Consider the following 21,135-nt stretch of genomic DNA (forward strand, 5'->3'; position numbering starts at 1 on the left):
CAGAGAACTGTGAGGAGACGCCATGAGATACAGAGCAAGCAGGATGGGAAGTATGTACATGAGGTAAACAAGCCTCAGGGTAGCACATAGATGAATAGAAATGGGTTAGTTTAAGTTGTAAGAACTGACTGGAGACAAGCCTAAGCTATGGACAAAGCATTTATAATTAATATTAAGTTTCTGTGTTGTGATTTGGGAACTGGCTGGCGGGACAGAAACCTACATCTACACAGAAACCTACATCTATACCTAAGCCTACACCTCTGCCTGCTGTAACTGCTGAGACCTATAGTTGAGATCCCTCTCAGCCTGTTGTAACTGCCTACTTAATGTTTCCACCATTGTGCTTTTAAAATGCCTTGGTTTATAACTTTCTTTGTTATGTTACTACAAAAACTCCATGAAAATGCTTCCACATTGGAACATATTTGGAGAGACCTGCATATATGTCCCCAGGCCACTATCACATCTATTTGACTCCAGAATAAACCGTGTCTTTTATTCCTTTGATAGGAGAGCGGTTTCTTTCAACAACATGCGCATATACAAAATTCTCAAACAATTAAAAAAAGAAGCAACTTAGGGGAGGAAGGTATTATTTTGGCTCTCAGTTTAAGAGGGTAGAGTACCTTGTAGGGCAGGAAGAATAGTGGAGTTCATGGTAACGAGAGCATATGGCTAGGACTCCTCTCATCTTCAAGGACCAGGAAACAGAGCCCATCTACACATGCCAAGCCCCACCTTCCATAGTGCTACATCTTTCAGCCAGGCTCCAGCTCCGGAAGGTCCTCCTGTAGCGCCATCAGCATGGGACCAACTGTTCAAAGCTCACTAGCCTGTGGGTAATACTTCACATTCAAACCATAACAGGAAGGCAGGTAAGTTCCTAACAGTCCAGCTGTTTTCACTCAGCCCCACCTCCTAAAAGTTCTTCAACCTCCCAACAATTCCATCCCCTAGGGACCATACCTGCAATGCATCAATATGCAAACCATTGTTATTGTTCTATAAGACAGAGCAATTCTTGAGACACATCTTCTTCAGATGGCACCAAGTCCAGACAGGTTGAAATAATTACTAGGCTCTTGTTTCTATTACCTCTGATGGCCACAGGTTTGAAGGAAAATACAGGGTAGAGGTTTTGGGAGAGCAAAAGAGAAAGAGGAGATGGGAAGAAGATAAGGAAATAGGGCATAAAAGTTTCATATGTGCCATGAAAAAGAAATTAGTAAGAAGTAAATAACCCATGGTATCCAGCGCATCACCAGTGCAAACAGCACCACGGGTACAGAGATACAGTCAAAGCCAAGGGATGCTAATAATGACTGCGTGCAAATGGCAGAAGGGAATCCATTCTCCCTCAGACCTTAGCAAACATTGCTGAGGAGTGGGTCTCAGACTTCCAACCTCCAGAAAGCAAGGTCCTGTGGCATAAGCCATCCCGTGGTGCACCTTGCTCTGCTAGTCTTAGCACATTAATATGGTTCTCCTCTAGAAGAAAGGTCCAATGTTTTTACACTGTTGTAGAACAGACAGAGCTATAACGGACCTTGTGTGGCTGGCTATCTCACATGCTGTCAGGTTTTACAGTCTTTGTTAATACTATTGCGAAATTTCTCTTCAGGGCAGAGGACATTAGGATGGGGTTTTGCAGAGGAATGTGTGGTCCTCTAATTCCCCTCATTTCTTGGAGCTCTGATTTGGGCTTCTTCCGAGCCTGAGCATCTCTTGGAGACAAATGTTCCTTGGGTCCAGTCGTGTGAGTGCAAGCCAGCGGGTAGAAACAGGCTGGCACTACTGCCCCTCCATCTGACTGAAAAGCCGCAATGTCATGAGAGAACCCCTGCTCTCACTTCCAACTCCATACTGTGCTCCAACCATTACCCTCACCATAGGTGAGCCTGGGGTCTCCCCGTATGACATTGCAAATGCTCTAAGATTGTTCTGACTGAATTTGTAGCCAGTGACATTGTTTCAAACCTGCTCTCGTCATGGTGTGGTGGCCTATCCTCATGAGTTTCCAGACCTTCTGCATAGTCATGGTGCAGGACAGCCAGTTAAAGTGTGATCTAACCTGGGCCATAAGTGCCCAGACACTTGGCGACACATTCTTACTAAGGGTTTTTCTCAATGAGATTAACATCTTAGCCATTTTACCAAATACATTACATCTCTTTAAACATGGGTGGGCCTCACCCCAAAACAGGGGTACAAAAAGGCTAGCCTATCACAGTGACTCTTTGCTACCACCACCAATTCAAACTGAAACCCTGCCTTCTCTTGGTTCACAGCCTGTAGCTTTAATTCAAGAACTACATCACTACATCTTTTGTGAGTCTTCAGCCTGCTGACTGCGGATGCTGGATCTTGTCAGCCTCCATAATCATGAGAGCCATTTCTTTACAACTATTGTGTGGCATTTTTTCCTCTGGGAATAACCTGATGCCATCTAGGAGTAGATATTACCTTGTTCCAGTAGCTATGGCCACCAGCGAACAGAATACAGTGGTAGCCAGGTCTATGGTAGGATGATGGAACTAATGAGTTCCCTAGTAGAAGGAAATAAGAGAGGGTCACATGACCCTCACCTAAGACTCCTTCCTGCACTCCCTCCTCCCCCTTCAACCTTAAATGATCTTGGGAAAGGCTAGCATATACAGGAAATAAAAGGTTAGCCAAAAGGAGGACTCCATAACACAGCTTCCACACGGTCACCATCCATAATGGGGTGGGACTTTGCAGTGACGTGGCTGTTTTGAGGTCACCTACACTCCTCTAAGTAGCCCCTCAGCTGTACTCTGTATGCAAGCCTAATAAACTCATTTGTTTCCCCAAGTTGGACTCTGATGAAATTGTACTTTGTTCGTCCTTTGTACCTATCTGGGCAGAACCGACATTTTTTTTTACTGGCCCTAGAAAAGTTAATGTACCAATAGCAAATCTCTTGGTGTGTATACACACACACACATACACAGAGAGAGAGAGAGAGAGAGAGAGAGAGAGAGAGAGAGAGAGAGATCTCCAAGAGAGACCTCCAGCTTATCTATCTCTCTAGTGAATCCTCACTAATACACTATGCATTTAATCTAGCAGTTAGGTCATTGGGATCAGGCTATGCCCTGCTCTAATTTAGTACATGCTATGTAGCACAATGGTTCTTCAGACTGGGCCTTGTTCTCAGGAACTTTACTTTGCAAACAGATCTTGACCATTTTAAAGACGGAAGATGACTGTACACCTGGGTGGAAACATCACCACCACCACACAGCACCAACTAACTTCTCCCTGGGTGTAGAAAGGTGCTAATTTATAAATTTACCATGGTGAATTAAGACTGTAGGGACACTTGAGCATATTCAAACCATGCCTGGGAAACCAGGTCCAGGAAATTTCTGGATACACCAGGCCAAGGAGAGTATAAACTCCTTCAACTGGACCCCGAAATGATATGGACACCCAGAACAGGGATGGTGACAGCCCCCATCAACCTGTCATCTGACACCTGGTGTGGACACCAAAAACCAACAGACAGTGAACCCCAAACTGTCTCTGGGGATCAGTTCAGCTCATTCCCCACTATTGACATAGTCTACTCAACAACCATCTATCCGTCTTCCTAGTCACCTGTCTAGACCTCCATCCATCTCTTGTGCCCTCATCTGGACTCAGTCCTGCCCTTGGACCTCTGCAGCTGGACTCATCACTGTGTCTTCATTCTCAAAGTTGAGACCCACAACAACCCAATTCTACAACAGCAGCTTCTTCCCTGTAGCTGCTTGAGGTTGTTGTCAATACAGACTCCATTTATACTTCTGCAGTCTCCTGGAACTCTGAAGGATCCTCTGTGGTGCTTGGAATGAGGCTGGACCCCATGGGTATGTATATTTGAATGCTTGGTCACTAGTTTGTGTAACTGTTTGTGAAGGATTAAGGGGTGTGGCCTTGTTAGAAGAGGTGGGTCACTAGAAGTGGGTTTTGAGGTTTCAAAAGTCCATGCCACTCCCAGTTAGCTTTTTATCTCGTGGTTGTGTTTTGGAATATAAGGTCTCAGCTTCTAATCCAGTGCCATGCCTACCCACCTGCTGGCATGCTCCCCACCATTATGAACATGGACTCAAAGTCTCTGAAACTGTAATCCTCAATTCTATAAATTGCCTTGGTCATGCTGTCTCTTTAAAAACAATAGAGAAGTAACAACTGAGGTGCATTACAGAACACAGTGGTCTGTAACAGCATGGTTATTGGGGTCTGGGAAGCCAGAGGTTGAACCCAAAAGACCTGAAGTGATCAAAGAAAACAGCCTACATGGAAGTAGTGTACTCAGCAGTTTCTTCCACCTACTTCTGCAGGGACCAGCCAAGCCCTGCAGTCTCCCAGCATGTTGCTGCTGCCTGAGCACCAAGTCCATGCTCATCCCTTAAGCTATCTGAACCTACGTGTTTCTTCCCTGAGTGACAATCACCTCTGTGATACTTATGAGCAAGATCCATTACAAAGGTGACAGTAAAAACCCAAGATGGGTGTTATTTCTTTTATTAGTGTTGTGTCTAAATAGAATGACATTAAGGAAAACAGAAATGATAAGGCCATATCAAAACTAGTCTTTACAGATGGGTAGGCACATATACAGATGACATGAATGTTATTTTTCTAATCACTCTACATCTGTGATTTACATTAGGCCTCACTGTTAGCATTGTGTGTTCTATGAGCATTGCAAAATGTTGAACGGCATGTAAATAGTTAATTGCTCTGAAAACCCCATGTGTTCTATCTATTCATCTTTATTTCTCCCTGGTCCTTGGTTATCATTCATATTTTGTTTTATTGTCTCCACGGTTTTGACTTTTTCAGAATGTCATATAGTAGGAAGCATATAGCATGTGGATTTTTTCATAGTGGTTTCTTTCACTTGGTAATAGGTATTTAAAGTTTTTCCCTACGCTTTTGTGGCTTGAAAAGATACTCCTTTTCAGTTGTGAAAACTAGACCATTGTTGGATATACCACAGTTTATTTGCTCACTTACCTACTGTAGAAATTCTAGTAATTGTGACTAACATTGCTATAAACACGCCGTTGAGCTAAATCTTCCCAAACCACTCTCCAAGGTGTCTAATTAACTTGTGTTTCCATTGGCGACTTGTGGGAGCGCCTGTCTCTTCAGTTCCTCACAGCATTAGATCTTGTCAGTTCTTTGGATCGTTGCCATACTAGAAGGCACTACACATCTTGTTCATGTTTTAAATAACAGTTTAGATTCCCTGCCTATTAAGAGTCTTCTTAAAATAGAGACAAGCAAAAATCAGTAACAGCAATAAAAAGCAAATTACCCATTGTATCCATTGCCCTATCAGCTAATTACTTTTCATATCTGATATGTTATCTACGCATATAAATGCATTTCTCTCTCTTTTTTCTTTAAAGCTATATGGAGATCAATTAAGCTAAAAGAAAACTCAAAACGTTCATTTGTAGCAGAGTTACAGTTCATTGTAATAGTTTGCCCTATGATCTGACTTGGGGAAATCAAGCAAAATGACATTTCTTCTTTCTCAAAATGCAGATGTGCTGATAAATCACTCCAGGGTACTTATTTTGATATTTGATGTCTTCTAGACTGATTCCCTAATAAGTATTGTTTACCCTTTTCAATGTCTTCTCACTCGCTGACCCTGGGAGTCGCATATGACACCATATTATTCCAACCCTACGAACTCCCTGGAACGGAAAACTTGCTGACCTGAAAACTGGCCTTTGACCTGCCATACCTGACACCTGCTTCCAAACAGCATCTTTGTCACAGATTGCTGCAATAATGAGTAGGCCCTGTGCATCTATAGTAGGTCACACCAAATAACTCATTTATACAGGAATTACGTGAAGGCAGTAAATGTGGGGAGAAAGGGGAGAAGAGGAGCCATGGCTTACACCAGTGAAACTACACATGCCTAGTGTCCAGCCTCAAAGCCCTGAAACACACTGGTAAATCTGAACTCCCAGTAAACACTCACCTTAGTGACCATTTCAGACCTACTCTACATCTATCTTGCCTCCTTTCTCATTCCCAGCTAACATTTCCCATTTCAAGAGAACATGAACTCTCTAAACAACATCTCCTCGGCCTTCAGTCACTGGGGTGACCTTTCTCACTCTTACCTGTAACTAGTACCCTGCCTGTTCTGCTGTCTCAAAGTATTGCTCTGACTGTCCCTTCCTATTTCCTCACTCCTCTTTCTGTCGCGTCCACCTCGACCAGCAAGGAAGACGCAACACCAGGCTCTTCTCCAAGCAGTTTATTCAGGAACCTTGAGACAATCTTCTGACCCCGGGGAAAGCCATCTTCTTCTTCTCCTCCTGGGGAAAGCCAGCTCACGCCCTTTATAGCCACTGGGCAATCAACCCCGTAGTGCCACGTGGACAATGCCGATAGGGTCAGACATACGCAAGCAAGCCAGATTAGGTCCAGGTGCGCGGAAGCAAGCCAGATCCTAGCCTTAGCCAAATAAGGAGCACCTGCCATCGGGAAGGCGGAAGCCGGACGCCGGTGCCATCTTTGAGGCACGGCCGTGCATGGCTCTCTACATCTTTCCTTGGTTCCTACCCATCCATAATTTAATGAGAATTATACTTGCAGTACAATCTACCCACCTCGAGACCTTCAAGTCATCAAATTGGAGTTTTATCTTTGTCTTCAGAGTTAAAACTTAGCACTAATTCACTCGTTCAGCAGACATTTGCTAAGTGCCAATTACAGAGAAAGCTTCCTTAGAGGCACTGGATATTTGGGGAGTAGGCAGAGATGGGTGGAAAGCCCTGCCTGAGCATACGGACTTGAACCTCTTCATTTCTAATCGAAGGCCTCAGAATGCACCATGCATCCTTTCCATTAGACTGTTTCCACAGATAATGCAGAAAACAACACCAGTAAGACTGAGTTCCTGCCAGCTCTTGCCACAATAGACTGCTCTGAGGAAAGCCAGTCACCGGAAGTCACCCAGCTTTGCTCTGAGGGAGTCTGAAGACCCCGGAGTCTCTGCTAATGCTGCCTAAGGTCTAAATGGAATGGCGACAAAGTGAGAGCAGAAAGGTCGAATGGTTAAAAACAAAATCCCTTCACCGCCCACATGGCATTTGCAGCCTGACATGGAGATGGTCATGTAGAAGGCCTTCAGATCCAGCACATCTCAAGAAGTGCATCTTAGATCCTGGAAACCTGACTAGAGGCAGGGAAAGAATGAAGAATGGACAGACATGGGGACAGAAAAGCTGGGATGAGGTGGGGTGTGCACACTGTGATGGACAGGTACCTACTACCATCTTAACTCAGAACCTCAGTGTGTGTTTTATTAATTTATTTATGTATTTATTTATTTTTAAGTAGATCGGATGTGAAACTTACTACTGGACATGATTTGGTAGGGCACAGGAGAACACCGTGGAAGCCACCAGGAGTGCAGGGCTCACCACTTGTCCAAGGGACCACGACTGGGGATATACTTGAGCCCACAGTCATTGGGAGTGAGTCACTTCTCAGCAACCATGTCTTCAAATTCATCCTCATTAAATTCGGTGAAGCCCCATTTCTTTGACATGTGGATCTTCTGGCGGCCAGAGAACTTGAACTTGGCTCTACGAAGAGCCTCAATCCCATGTTCCTTATTCTGCAGCTTGGTGCGGATGGACACAATGACCTGGCCAATGTGAACCCTGGCCACTGTGCACTGGGGCTTCCTAAAGGCACCAGGCATGCTTATCTGGAGCCTGTCAGCCCCAGCACACGATAGCATCTTGTTGATTCGGATGACACGGAAGGGTGGAGCCGATATGAAAGTCATCCTTGCCACGACTCTTTATCATGTATTTGTTGGCACAAATACGGGCAGCCTCCAGAGCTTCAGAAGAGAGCTGCTCTTGTTCATCTGACACCATGTGGCCACAGAGTGGGAATTCATCAACTTTTGCCTTCTTCTGCCCCAAGCCAAAGATGCGGATTTTAGCCTCAGGAACACCTCAAAAGAAGCAAGGCTTTGAGTACATACCGCTTGTTCTTCCAATACCGGTAACACCAGGGCGGGTTGGCAACCCATGATGAAAAGAAGATCATCGGTGGTGCACTGGAGGAAAAGAGCCTCAGTGTGTTTATTCTGTACAGCATGGGTGAGGAGGAAGGAGGAAGATTGCAGCTGCTAGTTTTTGTACACACGGGGCATCTCCTACTTGGATCAGAGGGAAAGATCTGCCGGTTGCCCATGGGTCTGAGGCTTGTCCTTGTCCTGGCTGTGCCGGTGTTAACAATTCGCATTCACTCACTCAGGGTTTCTTCCCTTCCCTACAAAGAACGGGTCCCTAACAGGGATCAGAAAAGGAAGCCACCACGGCTGGCAGAGGGAACCATACTCCTTCTCAGTGTTTCTTAAAGTTGAATAAAAGGAAAAAATCAGTCTGCAAGAGAAAAAATGTGTGGGAAATTGTCAACCCACCCTGTGGCCAGTGAGACTAAATTCCTGGGGATCAAAGTCTATTCCAAAGACCTGTGTGGGGTACTAGGAGACTCCAGGAGTTTGAGCTCAAGTGTAGTGCAAACAAAGCATTTCTCATTTTTATTATTAAAGCAAGCAACACATGAGGTGACATTTGAGGTTAGCGTAAGCAAATACAAGTGCATAGAGGGTAGTACACCTGGTGTTACCTCTTATCATCTTTGGCCACCGTGAAAAGAGCCAAGAGTGTTCCTCCCAGACCTTGACCTTTTCCACAGGGATACTGTGGACATGCCAGGGCATTCCCTTCACGTTCTTTCTTTAAGTGTGTTCATTCATCATACTTTATGCAATTCTTTTTAGAAGGTCACCCTGTGGGAAGAACACTCAGCACTCTGCCCCATCCATAGTTCTCAGTAAGTTCACAGCTTTCTTACACAGGCTCCCACAGGAAATAACTTCATATATAGGAGTAGTACAGAAAATTCAAGAATTATTTCAGACTTCATAAGCTTGCTATCTATGTTAGATTTCCATTTCAGTGACAGATACCTGAGCAAAACAACTTAAAATGAGGAAAGATTTATTTCTTTCCATGATTTGGAAGTTTGAGCCATGGGTCACTGGCTCTATTGCTATGGGCCTGAGTCCAGAGTGAACATCACGGTGGTGAGCATATGGTGGGATAAAGGAGCTTACGTCATGGTACACAGGAGGTAGAAAAAAAAAAAAGAAAGGGTCAAAAATATGGTACATCTTTCCTTGGGTATGCCCTCAGCAACCCACTTTCCTCCAACTAAAACCCACCTCCCAATAATACCATGTTATGACTCCACCAAAAGTTTAATCCATTGGTTGGGTCAGAGATCCCAGGATCCAGTCACCTCTCACCGGAGTCACAGTTGGAGAGCAAAGGTTCCACCCAGGAGCCTTCAGGACAAATACTTCCTAACCAAACCACAGCAGTGCATTTTTTAATGTGGGTGAGCTGTTTAAATTGGAGTTGTCTCCTGGAACCTTGGCACACATGAACATGTAATTCTCTATGGATGGAAGCGGATCAAATGAGGCTTGAAATACCAAGAATGTCACCCAGCATTGTTCCTTATGAAGAACTGGATCTGCGTCCCTCACTCAGGACACGGAATCAGAAGAAAACCAAGTGTAAAGTCGGCCTAGGTTAGCAAGACTCCATGGGGGAGGGGTGGGAGAAACTAAATTTGATTTGAACCTTAGTCTCATATAGACTAGCAATAAAACGAAGTATTTGCCCAGGTCCATGATGTTTTAGTGGTGGAGAAAGAAAGCTGGCAAAAAAAAGGAAGTAAGATTTACATTTTTCGTAGCTAAAATTTTATCACTTGCCACTCATCTTTACCATAGCCAGGAGCTGCACGGTGACACAGATCCTGTTGGGTTCCAAGAATGTTGACCTTTGTTTCAAGTTGCAGTCCTTGTGTGTGTGATTGATATATATGAATATGTAGCTGTTTGTCACATACTTTGAAAAGCCAAGGTTTCATAACACCATGTCCTGCCAATTTAAAGGTTCACCGTCGACCTGAACTCTGAGTACCCTGCAAGATTTCAGATTCATGCTATAATTTTTAATGTTTTATGGGAATCTTTTGGATTGAAGATTTGGCTGTAGGCTGCTTGATTTGAATGACTCTTTTTTTTTCTTCTTGCAAACTGAGATCTGGGAGCTTGATATAAAATCTTATATTGTACTGTTGAATTAATAAAATACCAACAGAATTACATTATAGTAAGTTCAACCCACTTTTACCATGGGTCTTGTCCCATGAAAGTAGTAACGTTTTAAAGTAAACAGCAACCTGGTACCCCAAAATAACTCAAAGTAAGTTGTTTATAAAAGGTTATTTTAAGGGGGGAAAAAAGCAAAAATCATTTTTACCTTTGGTATGTGATTAGATTCAATCACAATGCTGTAGTCAAGAAACATAGTAGATACAAGTCCCTGGTCACATAAGACATCTATTGTCTGATAAGCTGTAATAGAAACTGTTTTCCTGTTTCAGCTCATGTCACCATCTGAGGCTACCTGGACCTCTCTCCTCTGAGAAATACCTCCACAATGCCAGCAGTGACCTCCTGGTTGTAAGCCACACAGAAATGTGTTAGTTGCATTATTAGATCCTGCTTGGCACCCCTCCAGGTCACTCAGACCATGTCCACCCATTTCTTGAAAATCTTTAGCAGCTATACATCCCTGGATAAGGTTTGACATCCCTAACAGAAGGTAAGTAAGGTCCTTATCGACTGGCCTCCTGCTCTCTTCTCAATTCTCACTTCTTTGGCCTTAGCCCTAGGTCTGCCTCTTCTTGGTTCCCCAAACCCTGATCAGTGTGAGCCACTGGAACTGCCACATGCTCCTTCTCCCTCTTCCATGCCTCACGCCTACTCACCCTGCAGTCTCACCCTCGGCATGACTGGGATTGTTAACCTTGTCTATCTTGGTTGGAATGAGAGATCTAAAGTTAGGAAACCATACTCTGGATTTGCCTGTGAGGACATTTGGAAAAGACCTGCCCTGAATGTGGGCCTCACCAGCACATAAGCTGGGGGATCAGACAGAGTAAAGGGGGGAAATAGAGAAAGTTCTCAAGCATAGGCATCATGTTAATCTGCTTCTTGGCTATCGTGATATGACCTGTTCTGCTCTGCCATATCCTTCCCTGCACCATAGACCCACAGCTCTGCAGCTGTGAGCCACAATAAAGCCTTCCTCCATCCTTCAGTCTAACTAAAACTGTTATCCTAACCTCAGCAAGTGACCTGTCTACACAGGATTTCCCACCTCCACAGACCGGTGAGACTTGAGACTAATTCTGAACAAGAGTTATTTCTAGTGCAGTTCTTGGCACAGTGTGACTCTTTCCTAACATCACCCAGAGGCTGGAGATGTAGCTCTGTTGGTACAGTGCTTGCCTAGCCTGAATAAAACCTGGCTCAATCCCAGAACTGCATGAACTGGATGTGGTGGCAAGTACACACAATCCCAGTGCTTGGGAAGCAGAGGCCAGAACAGTTCAAGGTCAAGTGAGCTACAAATAAGTTTTAGGATGTGTAGATGGATTTTGCCTCAAAAAATGCCAGAAATAATACACTATTACTCAGATTAAGATTACGTTTGTTGGGGGCTGGAGAGATGGCTCAGAGGTTAAGAGCACTGGTTACACTTCCAGAGGTCCTGAGTTCAATTCCCAGCAACCATGTAGTGGCTCACAACCATCCGTAATGAGATCTGGTGCCCTCTTCTGGCCTGCAGGGATACATGCAGACAGAATACTGTATACATAATAAATAAATAAAATCTTTTAAAAAAAAAAAAAAGATTACGTTTGTTAAAGACCTACTTGAGGTACATGCTTTACAGAACAGTACGTAGCTGAAGCCTCATGAAACAAGGAACCTAGATGTGATCAAATGTTATGCATGATCAGAAAACGCACTAGTAAATAGCAAGATTACCTCATCTCAGCTGGTGAGACCTGCGATTTCCCACCATCCCGGTAAGGAGCAACCTCAACCGCTGACAGCCACAGGCACGCTGACTCAAAGTCAGATTGGATAGACAAAGAAGTGCCTGGAGTTCAAGCCTGACCTAGAAGCTGTTCTACAGCCCCACACTGAGCACACCTTGTTCAGTTGAACAAGTGCATCGCCTAATGGCAGGCAATTTCATCCTAGTCCAGACATCTTGGAGTATCCCGACATAAACCTAGAGGGCACAGGCCAGTCACTCTAAAAAGGCCTCTTAGACAATCAAGAAAGGTCATCAAATCAAGATGTAATGCAGCTGCTGCCAGCATAACCCAGCATGCTATTTTGTAGTAAACTGATTTTTCAGTAAGTACAAAGAGTATGTTCTGACAGTAATGATAAAAACATGGTAGATTAAGTACATAATCCAGCAATATAATGGAGTATCAAGTACTCTCCACTGTCCATAGCTGTGCTGTGCTGGGGCGACACACGATAGGCTTGTAGTCATCACCACAAGTGTGTGAGTGACACGTGGTCCTCCGCGGTTAAGATGGTGAAAACGTCACCTGACAACAGGAACCTCGCAGTTCTATGCTGGGATTGCCATTGTGTGTGTGTGTGGTCTGTGGTTGGATGAACTGTCATTATACAGCACTGTGGTGACACCGTATGATATCGGGACATCTTTTAAAAAAGGTTTTCTGGCTAGGGAGAGGCTTCTTTCTGAATAGGCCAAGTAGTATGGTTCAAAGGTATCTGCAGATATGTAAACGAACCAGTCCAGAACAGCATCTCCTCTGGCCTCATACGTCAGGAAGCAGGAGTCCTCTGTCCAAACCATCCCAGAGCAAGAGCCAGGGCAATCAAAGACATGCCTAGACTGAACACCCACAGAAATGACTGAACCCCACACTGTTTGCCCTGCTGTGTCTTGTCTTCCTTGCAGAAAGGTAAAGGTTCTGACCCAGCCCTCTACTCTTTCCTGTCTCTGGCGTCCTGACATCCTAGTGTCTTTTCCCCATGGCCCCAGGGTGCCATGCCATGACCTCTTCCCCTAACGCCTGTATAACAGACTGGTTTCCCTAGTTCCTCCTGTGTCTTCTCTCACAACACTACCACACTGACCCACCCACTCATGAAAGATACAAAGCTAACCCTGAAGTCTAAGGGAAGCTTCCACCAAATGCCAGAAGCCGGAGAAGGCAGCCTTCGACTTAAAATAAAACAAGCTGTAATGGTCCCCATGTTAGAGACTGGAGTGCTGAAGTTGTGTCAAGTTACACAGCGTTCTACCAGAAGAGTTCACAAAGCCAGGAAGTGGTAAAAACGAGGGCGATGGGCTTGGCACTGAAGTTGGACTGTCAGCTAGAGAGGATCAAGAATCACCAAGGAGGGGCAAGAGAGACGGCCCTGTGGTTAAGAACACTTGCTCTTCCGGCGGGTTAGATGTGTGTGCTCAGTTCTCAGCATAGACATCGGGTGGCTTACCACCACCTGTAACTCCAGCTCCAGGGAATCCAATACCTCTGTGAGCACCCAAGGACAGACATGTGCATATACACTCAGAGACACAAGTATATGCACATTAATAAAATTATTATTATTATTATTATTATTATTATTATTATTATTATTATTATTATTATTATTTTAGAGATTACCTGGGAGACAAACCACTGGCCATGTCTATGAGGGAATACCTAGGCTGGGCTAATTAAGGTAGAAAGACTCATCTCAGATGTGTGCAGCACCATTCTTGGACCACGACCCCTGACAGAGTATAGTGGAGACAGCTGAGCAGCAGTATTCATCTCTTTTCGAGGACACAATGTAACAAGCCGCTGCCTAACGTTCCTGCCACCATCCCAGCTATGGTGGACTATAGGCCCACACTGTGAGCCAAAATAAGCCATTCTGTTGTGCTTTACTGAGAATGCCCCCCACCCCCACCCCCGGCACCCAGGCTCAGATATTTAAATACTTGGTCCCCAGTTAAGTTGTTTGGGAAGGCTTAGGAGATCCTTGCTGAAGGACATATGGGGGGGGGGGGCGGTGCTTGGAGGGGTTGGTGCTACTTCCAGCTTGCTCTCTGCTTTGAGCTCCTGTTTGAAGATGTGAGCTCTCAGTTTCCGGTTCCTACTGCCATGCCTCCCCACCATGACAGATTCTCATCCCTCTGGAACCATAAGCCTGTAGCAGGAATCTTAAAAGGTCTTATTAATAAAAACAAACCAGAGCCAGGTATTGGGGTGAATGCTGGAAGATCAGAGAAGCAGAACAAGCCACAGCCACCTCGCCTCGCCAATTCCTCAGCTGATCCTGTTTCCTCAGACTGGAAGCCTCTGAGTCCTCATCCAAATGGATCTCAGCTGAACTGTGCTGCTCAAAAGCCTAAAAGCTTCACCAGGCTCTAATTCCTCATCCTCACACCTTAAATACCTTTCTGCTTCTTGCCATCACTTCCTGGGATTAAAGGCTCTTGTTACCACGCCTGGCTGTTTCCAGTGTAGCCTTGAACTTGCAGAGATCCAGGCAGATCTCTGCCTCTGGAATGCTAGGATTAAAGGCGTGTGTGCCACCATTTTCTGGCCTCTATGCCTGTCTAGTAGCTGTTCTGTTCTCTGACCCAGATAAATTTATTAGGGTGCACGATATATTGGGGAACACAATACCACCACATAAGCCCAATAAACTCTTCCCTCTATGTTGCCTGGGTCATGGTGCCTTATCACAGCAGCAGTTGCTTCTTCAGGTATTTTTGTCACAGCATCAAGAAAGTTAACTGATGCAGCCCAAGAGCAAATGGGGACACTTCTGTTTGAAACTTCCAAGTGAATTGACAGATGATGTCAGGGCAGAGCGCAGTTGCTGGCGGCCGCTGAGGAAGCCAGTGTGGTGGTCTGTGGTTTGAAATCCCACTCTCCAAAAACGTCTCAGCCTCTGCTGGGAATGGCATTCAGCACATCTGTGTTCCCCACCGTAAGGTTTCTCCTGACATCGTATGAAGATGTACGCGTCCCAGTATGAGGATGGAGTTAGAATGGGAAGACAAGTGGCTGACTCTGCCACCACACCTCTGAAACACGACCTCCTACCCACAGGCTCATCTTTTACCTAGACATACAGGTAGCTAATCATGCCCCTAGTAGAACTCTTATTGATTTCTAAAATCTAGACCTCACAGAAAGTACGGGTCTCTGAATAAAACACATTTTGGTTAGTATTCTTTTTTGTTTGAGGCAGGGTTTCTCTGTGTAGTTTTGGTGCCTGTCCTGGATCTTGCTCTGTAGACCAGGCTGACCTCGAACTCACAGAGATCCGCCTGGCTCTGCCTCCCAAGTGCTGGGATTAAAGACGTGCGCCACCACCGCCCGGCTTTTGGTCGGTATTCTTGATAGCAAAATGAATACCTGTATGTACATATGTTCTCAGAACTCACTGCCACTTCTTGGAAAAAGATCTCAATTCTTTTTTAAATAATTGCTAGGATACAAGAGTCGTATTAAAAGTGCTGCAGCGCCAGCTGAGCAGCTGTGCACTGTCACTGAGAGGCCATCCATAGCTACTGCGTTCAAAGCAAGGGTCTAACATTCATAGCAAGTTCTGATGACCGAGAAATGATCACTGAGCCAGTTTGGCTCTGACCATGTAGCAAAGCATAGAAAAGAGCTATAAACTCTAACGTGTTGTGGAAGAACAACGCATTTATTCTAAGAGGCTGAGAAGAAGACAAGCACTGCAGGGTATGGTGGTGCCTGTCTTTAGTCTCCACACTTAGGAGGCAGAGGCTGGGAGCTCGCCATGATTTTGAGGCAAGCCTGATCTACACCATGAGTTCCAGGCCAGCCAAGGCTACATGGTGAAGTCCTATCTGAAAAAAAAAGAAAAGAAAAGAAAGGAAAGGAGAGGAGGAAGGAAGGGAGGGAGGAAGGGAGAAAGGAAGGAAGGAAGGAAGGAAGGAAGGAAGGAAGGAAGGAAGGAAGGAAGGAAGGAAGGAAGGAGACACAACAGGGTATAGCAATGAAAAAAATGTGTTTAGCAAGACAGAACCCCAGAGATGTCCCAGGGACCACATGCAAACAGTGAGTGTGCTCTGTGTGGAGGGAGTCCAAAGCAATATGTGAACGTGTGATTTCTATCATGGAAAAGCTGGCCAAGTTAGTATCCCACAGCCTGACAAGTCTCCTCATATCCCTATCTGTACTCTTAAAAGCACCAGCCTTTTTCCTGCAAAGGCTGACACACTCCAGTGCTTATATTAAGACTTGTGTTTTCAACAGTTTGCATCAACGCCTGCCAGAACTACACTGTCATAACCTCAACACCCATTAAGCTAGATTGCTTCGACCCAGTGTCTCGACGAACCATTTTTATAAATAGACAGAAAACACAGTAAGAGAGCCAGTCTTCCCTCGAAGGCTCGGTCTGTTTACTGTTGCTGTAACTGAGTGTCTAAGACTGGGTCGTTTGTAAAGATTCATTAGCTCACGGTTCTGGAGGGTGGGGAAGCCAAGTGCATGGTACCGGCACATGCTCAGCGTTTAGTAAAGGTTTCCTCCGCCTGGGTTCGGACATGATGGAAGACAGAACAAACCTGGCAGAACTCGCTCTGTAAGAAAACACCACTCTGACCACAGTCAAAACAACCTTAATGGCTAGCTCACCCTGATAGGATGCTGTCCCTTACCATCACTGTCCGGGTGACCAAGTTTCCCACACATGGATTTGTAAGGAACATACTAAAACTTCAGCACCTGCTAAGTTTAGAAAACCTTAAAGAAGTTTCCAGAACAGAAGGCAAGTACTTCTAGTCTTTAAGTCCCAATATCTCCACAGCTCCAACAGTATTCTTTAGGCCAGAGCATTTATTACAACCTGAACCCACGTCCTTATTGCTTATAAATGAGGGGCTCTTTGGAGAAACCATTTACTTCAGCCAAAGGCAGCTGAAGACCTAGAACCCAAACAGGTCAAATTATACTTTGACCCTTTTTCTCCTAAGCATTTGAGTCTTTTCTGTTGGAGTTCTCTCCAGCCTCAGAAAGAATTCTAACAGAAAAGCAGCAGCCGTAGGCTCATATAAGAAAAAGTTGTGTCCTTGCATGGTTTGGAGGCACATTCCTATAATCCCATAATCTGGGAGGCCAAGAGGATAGCAAGTTCTGGACCATGTTGGCCTACATAATGAGACTAAGACCAAAAAAAGCCAACAGTGGTGGAGCACACCTTTAATCCCACCACTCGGGAGGCAGAAGAAGGTGGATCTCTGTGAGTTCGAGGCCAGCCTGGTCTACAAAGCTAGTTCCAGGACAGTCAGGGCTACCCCAGAGAAACCCTGTCTCAAACAAACATATAAAAAAAAATAGGCTCTAAATGACAGAACAAGAGAGTGGGCATTTATTAAACAATACCCAGAGAATGCTTCCTTCCTCCTCTGGTCAAGGCAAAAGTGAGATCAGTTGCCAGAAAAGAAAGAGTCTACTAAACATTAGAGAGTCCACCATAGAGATGCTAGATGTCAAAGTGGTAGTGACCTGAAGGGTGGCAAGTCTGAGGAGGGGCACTGGACAACTGTCCAGGGATGTGGAATAGTGCCTGCTTTGATCAAAGCCATGTTTACAGGTGTGGCTGCCCATATGCAAAAAGTCCCAAACTGTTTGCTTAAGATCTGAGCACACCCCTGCCTCTAACCCAGACCTCAAGAAGCAAACTAAAGGGAGAAGGGCCATATGCACACGAAACCTTCTTCCAAATCAGAAATACTTTTAGCTTTAATTCTCCGGATTTCTGAAAGTGATAGATTCAGAAGACAGAGCGAAGGATCAATGAAAAACAGAAAGACTGTGGTATTGAAGCTGACTCATCTGCTCCTCCCTGATACCCCAGAGAAGAAGAAGCAACTCAAAAAGAGAGTGAAGAAGCCAAGATGTAGTCAAAAGAAACAACCCCGGCACTCACCCTCAACCCCATGCATGACAACATACACCACCCCAAAGAAAATACACCTGAAAAGTCATTGCCCTGTGGCTTTCAATCCCTTGGCTGACAACCAGACATTTGAGCATACACCTGACAAGTCCAGAGGGCTGATGGCCCTTGGGTAATCATCTCTGACACAGTTTCACCACCTCAGTGCCGTGAACCAGCTGCGTAGATTTATCACCGGGAATGTGCCAAATGGCATTCCTTTTAGTAGTGGTCCTCCTGAAAAAGTAATTGCTTATTTCAAACTTATTGCAAAGATAAAAGATTGTTTCAAACTGAAAAAGGAATTGCTTTGAGGGTATCAGTTAAGACTAACAAAATGAGAATAAAAAGACGGATCTCTTCAAATACAGAGACATTGCCCTATTTCCCCATTTTGCCTTCTCCGACACCCCCTTTTTCTCCTCACACACGTACCACCACCATTACTCAGACAACTGGACTGATTGTTCTCGGCTCCCTGACTAGGAAGAATGTGTCAGAAGATCGCAAAATTTAGATGGGTTCATTCCCGGCTTTAAGATTTTAAAATGTAGGCCACTTGGAGATCCAACAGAGCTATGACAGATAAAATGTACTGGGGACATTGCTGAGGAAGAATGGAATGCCTCGCTCATCCCAACCTACTTCCTAAGCTAGGAAAGAGTCCCAAGAGAGAAAACGAAAGAATCGAACCGATCCTGAAAGGGAAACCATGTCCACTGATCTGGAAGGACTCACAACTCCCCAGGCAGACCAGTGGGCTTCAGGAGAAAAGATACTAAGGCCCCACTGCCCACACAGAGCTGGTAGAAGGGAGGCCTCTGAGAAAAGATGGCTGTATGGTCACCTGAGCAGATGATGCCGGCACAACAGCATAGACATCACTGTACCCCGGAAGAGTGAGAATGTGGGAAGATGTCCCCTGCGCACCCCCTAACAGCACACAGTAGCAGTCCATGATGAAAGCAGAGGAGAGCCTGTGTAGATAAGAATGAACTTTGGAACAGTTGCATGTGTCCACCTGTGGATCAGGTGGGGTGACGGTCACTCCAAGTCACCAATATCAGCAGATGACTTGAGAACCACATTGATCTGTTTTCTCCTCCGAAGCTCAGCCCTGGGCACTGCTAGCCCACAAGTCCACTTTGAAGCACAGTCATCTGAGTAAAAGAAACCTCAAATCCAGTCCCCACAATGACACATTTCCTCCAACAAGGTCATACCCACTCCAACAAAGCTACACCTCCTAATAGTGCCACTCCATATGAGATTATGGGGGCCAATTACATTCAAACTACCACACACACACATAGGACAGGCCATCGGAGAGAAAAACAATGTTAACAGTTTCAACAGGTGTAGACTGTGTGACAGAGCAACCATGACAGTCTCATCCACACTGTGAGCCCTGAAATAAAGAGCTTGGAGAGTAAGGAACAGTTAGGGTCTCAGGACAGCCGGAAGTCTTCAAATCACTTTCTCAAAAGGACCATCAGATATCCTACCTGATCCATAGGTGACCATTTTCACATGCACTGTGAAAGGGCCAGGTAATCTCTGTTGAGTCCTTGACGACCCCCGCTTTGTGGAACAAAATTTATTGCTCTCTATGTGAAAGAATGGAACAAGGAGGTAAAGAGAGCAGAAGCCAAGATAGAAAAGTTTACTTTTCAAACACAAAGGTTCATTGACATAAGAAAGATACGTTGTTTCACGTTAAGTGTTTTCATTCTCCTTTTCAGATTTTTCTGCAGATTTCTTACAAGTGAAAATGCCTTTTACTATTTTTTTTAAAAAAAAGGAAATCAGGGCTCGCCGAAAGATGTTTGCTGCAGCGGGGTGGATGGCGCCCGGGAGTGGGCTCTAGGGCCCACACCACCCTGTCCCTGGTGCTCCCTTACCATGAGGCCAGTGGATCGCCGCACCCTGGACTGGATTTCCTCTGTGTTGCTACTTGTGATCGTCTTGCTCTCCTGGGGATTCGTCATCCGTGCGTCAACTGTAGCTGCACGATGACGACGATGACGACAGGAGTTTCCAGACAAATTCTTTGAAATGAATGAACTTTGGTAATTCTCAGCAAACACAGTTCTTTTCCTCAAAGAGCGCCTATGTAGACTTAAAAGTAAAATTCACAATACAAAAAAAAAAAAGGAAATCAGGCAAAATTAGCAAGAAACTAACGGATAATTATTAATAATTTATTCCTCTATGTTATAGTTGCTAATTATCAAACCAGTGTAAGCAAGAACACATAGAAGAAAATGCACTAAAGCAACTTCAGGATCAAATGGAGGCACGTTTTGTTTTGGTGTTTGAGACTGGGTCCCACTGTGTAGTCCTGCCGGCCCTGGAACATGTTGCTGTGTCAGCCATACCATCCTCAAACTCAGCCGGACTGCTCCCTCCCTCTGAATGCTAGAACTAAGGGCATGTGCCACTCTGTGTCCGGCAGAATGTTTTTCTTTATTTTGCTTCTCTATGGATCCAAGTTTCTTACAATAATATGTATTGTTCATTTTTGCCTTTTTATGGTTGTATTTTTCATTATTTAAAACAATTTTCAAATTCAAATATATTTTGATCATATTCTTCCCCTCCCCCAAGTCCCTCCAGATCCTCTCCCCCTCCCTACCCACCCAACTTTAAGGCCCTTCTCAAAAAAAACAAAAACTCAATACAAAAACAAAACTCAAAACCAAGAAAACAGAATAAAATCACATCCAAAAAAAAACAAAACAAAACACCAAAGTGTAACCAAATAAAAGCATGCACATGTACACACACACACACACACACACACACACACACACACACACACACACAAAGTTCCTCTGTGTATGTATATTGTGGCTTACAGTTTAACGTTTTTGTGGAACTCCTGAGCATGGGAACAAGTGGGCCTCTGACTTTTGTGCCTTCTCGTGAGCCCTTTTTTTCCGTTGGTTTGTCTTGCCCAACTCTGTTGTGATAGTTTTTGCTTTATCTTATGTTGTATTGTTTGTATTTTTATTTATTTATTTATTTATTTATTTTGGTTTTTCGAGACAGGGTTTCTCTGTGTAGCTTTGCGCCTTTTCCTGGAACTCACTTGGTAGCCCAGGTTGGCCTCGAACTCACAGAGATCCGCCCGGCTCTGCCTCCCGAGTGCTGGGATTAAAGGTGTGCGCCGCCAC

At 44.8% G+C, this 21,135-nt stretch overlaps 1 protein-coding gene and 1 pseudogene across 1 annotated transcript; one reads left to right on the forward strand and one right to left on the reverse strand.

Moving 5' to 3' along the window:
* Positions 1 to 7,375: 7,375 nt before the first annotated feature.
* Positions 7,376 to 19,483, reverse strand: LOC128106685 (60S ribosomal protein L10-like; annotated as a pseudogene).
* LOC128106686 (small integral membrane protein 27-like) lies at positions 13,681 to 20,032 on the forward strand. Its single transcript, XM_052732227.1, is given in 1 exon segment — positions 13,681 to 20,032. A coding segment is annotated over 1 exon segment (171 nt). The 5' UTR covers positions 13,681 to 19,861.
* The last annotated feature ends 1,103 nt before the right edge of the window (positions 20,033 to 21,135 follow it).

The sequence above is a fragment of the Peromyscus californicus genome, unplaced genomic scaffold (assembly GCF_007827085.1).
Source record: "Peromyscus californicus insignis strain IS unplaced genomic scaffold, ASM782708v3 Scaffold_9__1_contigs__length_137607984, whole genome shotgun sequence".
NCBI classification, from domain to species: Eukaryota; Metazoa; Chordata; class Mammalia; order Rodentia; family Cricetidae; genus Peromyscus; species Peromyscus californicus.